Source organism: Nelumbo lutea, chromosome 2 (genome assembly GCF_056320005.1).
Source record: "Nelumbo lutea isolate HS-2025 chromosome 2, American lotus-T2T, whole genome shotgun sequence".
NCBI lineage: Eukaryota > Viridiplantae > Streptophyta > Magnoliopsida > Proteales > Nelumbonaceae > Nelumbo > Nelumbo lutea.
The window spans coordinates 42,494,299-42,498,330 of NC_142685.1; the positions used below are offsets into that span (position 1 = coordinate 42,494,299).

At 34.2% G+C, this 4,032-nt stretch overlaps 1 protein-coding gene across 1 annotated transcript; it reads left to right on the top strand.

The window, feature by feature from the left end:
* The first annotated feature begins 373 nt into the window (after positions 1-373).
* LOC148870163 (zinc finger protein ZAT11-like) lies at positions 374-1,321 on the top strand. The gene has a single exon (XM_088971741.1). It carries the CDS (start codon positions 539-541, stop codon positions 1,049-1,051), a length of 513 nt encoding a protein of 170 aa, XP_088827867.1. The 5' UTR covers positions 374-538; the 3' UTR covers positions 1,052-1,321.
* The last annotated feature ends 2,711 nt before the right edge of the window (positions 1,322-4,032 follow it).

Below are 4,032 nucleotides of genomic sequence, written 5' to 3' on the forward strand. Positions count from 1 at the left end.
ATCTTCTAGAATTCTAAAAGTCTGAACCTTCGCAGAAATCCTCAGTCCTTAGTCCATTGCGTTTGGATAACGTGGCTGATCACGATTCATGACTCATGAATTAAGCCGTCACGCTGACGTGGTCACTTCGACTATGATACCGACCGAAAAGGCATGGTAACCAATCAGGCGGTTGGTGGGGTCAAAGTTCATCCGGTATCATAGGCATCATTGAAATTACAGAAATGCACAATAGACACCTACTGGATTGACCAAAGGCTCATACGATGCACTTCTTCCTTGAAGCGCACGAAATAAGGAGTAGTTTGGTCTTTAGATTAAGGTAGATAACGAACGCCTATCTATCAAAGGACAAAACAAAAAACCCACTAAAGTCTAAAGTCATGGGCACCAGTACTCTACCGCTTATTTATATTATAGAATCGCCTATAAATAAATAGTAGACTCGATCCCCCCTCCCGTCGTTAAGTTGCATTGCTTGCTTCGTCGCATAAGTCGTAATAGCCATCCAGAAGCCAACGAATCTTTCATAGCAGACATGAAGAGGAGCAGAGTAGAAGGTGAGATTGATAGCATCACCATGGCCAATTGTTTGATGCTGCTCTCCCGTGGAGCAGAGAACGACTCCATGGCTTACTTTCCCAGTCGTGTCTTCGAGTGTAAAACCTGCAACCGCCAGTTCCCGTCGTTCCAAGCACTGGGAGGCCATCGAGCGAGTCACAAGAAACCCAGATTGATGATGACGGGAGAAGACACAGCAGATCATCAGGCACAGTTGCAGAGCTTACAGATGAAGCCCAAGACGCATGAGTGCTCCGTATGCGGCCTGGAGTTTGCCATCGGTCAGGCCTTGGGTGGGCACATGAGGAGGCATAGAGCCGGTTTGAGCGAAGGTTTATCGCTGCCTCCTCCACCGCCAGTGCCGGTTTTGAAGAGATCCAGCAGTAGCAGGAGGGTTTTGTGTTTGGATTTGAACTTGACTCCTTTGGAGAATGATCTGGACTTACAGCTCGGGAGAAAGATTCCTCCTGTGGTCGATTGTCTTATCTGATCCCACACCTTCTTCTAGCTAGCTATTTCCACCATTTCTTCTCCTCTCTCGTGTATTTAGAATTTTGGGGATTCTTTTTACCTTTGTATACATGTATAATCTATATGTAATTAATTAGGGTTAGGATATAGGACATTAATAGGGTTTTTGGACGCAGTTCTACATTTTGTAAAACCTGGGACGAGGTGATCAGTCCCTTCCGTGATCGTTCTGGGACATATACCACACCATTTATTCCATGAATAAATTCTATTTATCTGTTTTGTTTCATTGCTCTTCCCATAGTTAGGCTTTGGTTCTTAGCTAATTTAAGGCTACATCAGCTCAAGTATTGGGTTGCGGAGTCAGAATTCTATTTGGTGCTGTCCTTAAATTCTCTATTTATATTTGGGTAGGAGACCTCAATTGCATCCCAGTTGGGGGATCTCCATCTCTATTTGTATTTGCATGTTACCATAAAAATGGGATAGGGGAGATGTTCTCAATGTATGGCTGTGGTGTCATGTGAATAGACTTGGATAGGAGATCTGAATTGCATCAGTTTTACCTCAAAGCGATGGCTATACAGCTGGCTGTGTAACCATTGATAACGCCCCACGCGAGTCATAAATACTATGTGAGAGAATGGGTGATTGACTGGTGTAGAGCTTTATCATTGGCTCCACAGCCATTGCATTCAACTAATGAGATGGTATTACAAAATTCATATTTGATTTGCTTATAGTATTGATAAAAATTAGTAATTTCAAGATGTTTGATAACAAAAGGAACTAAATTTGAATTTGAATAAAATGAAAACAGTTTGCTAAAAATAAGACATGAAATCTGGATTAAAGCATCAAATCAGAAGTAAACACATAAGTTGAAAGTAGATATACTAACATTAGTGGGGACCCATGCGATGCACGGAAAAATATGAAAGATTGGATAAATTTATTTACTATTAATTAATTGATAAATTAATAATCAAAATTTTCTGTTAATTAACTAAAAGTATTCAAAGATATTGTTAATATTTAAAATTTTAGTAATTGTGTTTTTCATTTAATGTTGATTTACAGAAAATAATTATTATTAATTTAATATGAATGAGTATTTTTTAATAATTTTAATTTTATCAATCATTTGTAGTAATTTTAATAATGGTTATTATTTTCATTATTTTTAAATAAAATTTACATTGACTTTAAATAAATAAAAATAATCATAAAAGCTAACATTTTCATTAATTTCACTAATAACTAACAATTATATAGGAATGGAAACAAGGTGGGTTCGGGCATCCCTATCCCCGCCCTGTAGTCAAGACACTCTACACCATCCCTAGTGTGAGGCGAGTTTAGGGCAAGAAACCCACTCCCTGTTAGGGACAAGGAATCATTGAATTTCCTCACCTTGTCCCCAATGTCGGGTGAGTTCAAGGCAAGACACCCACTCCTCATCAAGGATGGGGAATCCTCAAATTTCCCCACCTCGTACCAAGTGTTGGGTAGGTTCAAGGCAAGGCACCCGCTCCCTGTCAATCCAATGTTCAATTTGATGGCAACAATGATCAAAAGGATATACTGAGTATCAACCACATGGTAAATTTCTAAAACTACACTAAATTGTCTTTAATTTTCAAAAACATAATTTTATGAAAATTTTGGAAAATTTATTACATTTGTGTAAATTTGAAAATTTATTCAAATTTATTTTTAAATTGTTATTAAATAATTTATTATCTTTCTAAATGGTTTACTTACCGAATTACACTAATTTTTCTTATATTTTTTTATATAAACAAATCAATAATTTTATGTTTCCAATATTATTCTAATTTATCTTAACAAATTGTGTAATTATTGGTTCAAATTACAATTTTTCTTTCCCATGCTCATTTGTCTTCAATAATTTACAATGGAAATCACATAAATTTTCAATAGTCTTCCCAAATCTAAATGTAATAAATTTTCCTAAAATTTCCAAAATATTCCAATAATTTTCAATAATTATTTAATACATTTTAAATGAACTTTCAAAAATTTTATATCTTTTAATTTGCAAAATGCTATTTTATGAAAGTGTAGTTTTATGATTTTTTGAAGAATTCATTACATTTATGTAATTATGGAGATTTATTGTTTTTTTTTTTCTTTTAAATTGTTATTAAATATTTATTTTTATTAGGTAGTTTACTAACAAAATTACACAAACTTATCATTTATTTGATTCCCCTACTTTAAAAAGTTATGATGAGTTAATTAATAACAATATTTATTAATTTTTGGTAATTTACTAACTATAATTATTAACTTTTGATAATAACACTATTTAATACTCATTGAATATGAGTTGGATTAAATATTAATTATATTTAACTATTTATTAATTTATATGAATATTTTAAATAAGAGAGAGTGGATATAGATTTGGGGGAGAGATTTTAAGAACTGGTTGAATATTGGGGTAATATGATAAATTCTTAATGGCTTGGAGGAGATAACTTGGGAGATCTAGAGATTTTAGAAATATTTTTAAATAATTGGATTGGGAATGGTGACATGGCTTAATGGAAATAATGAAATGGAAAAAGAAGACAATAATAGAACAAAAAGAGGTATGATGACTTAGACCGTCTTACTATACATAGATAGATTGTAAATTAGTGATGATGGTGTAATAGCCTGGTTTCCCTGATTGTTTCTAGCATATCAGGAGTGAGACTAGACACATTAATTGCATAAACATGTGATGCATGGAGTACATGTGTAGCTATTCTTAACATCCACTGTATATATGGAACCAGTACTGTTTCCATACAGCAATATTGATGATCGAGACTTTTGATTTTAAAGGGATTTATTTAAGTCAAATTACACCACCTATCGTATAAGATTACTTGTCATTGAAGGTATTTTTGTGGGCACATGATCCCAAAGTCGTTATAAAATGGAGAAGCAGACAAGAAAGTCTCGTGGATGGAATTCAGGGAAGCGAGT

Bases quoted from the DNA above. Each gene is read 5' to 3' on its own strand.
- LOC148870163 (XM_088971741.1), top strand. From the start codon at position 539: ATGAAGAGGAGCAGAGTAGAAGGTGAGATTGATAGCATCACCATGGCC.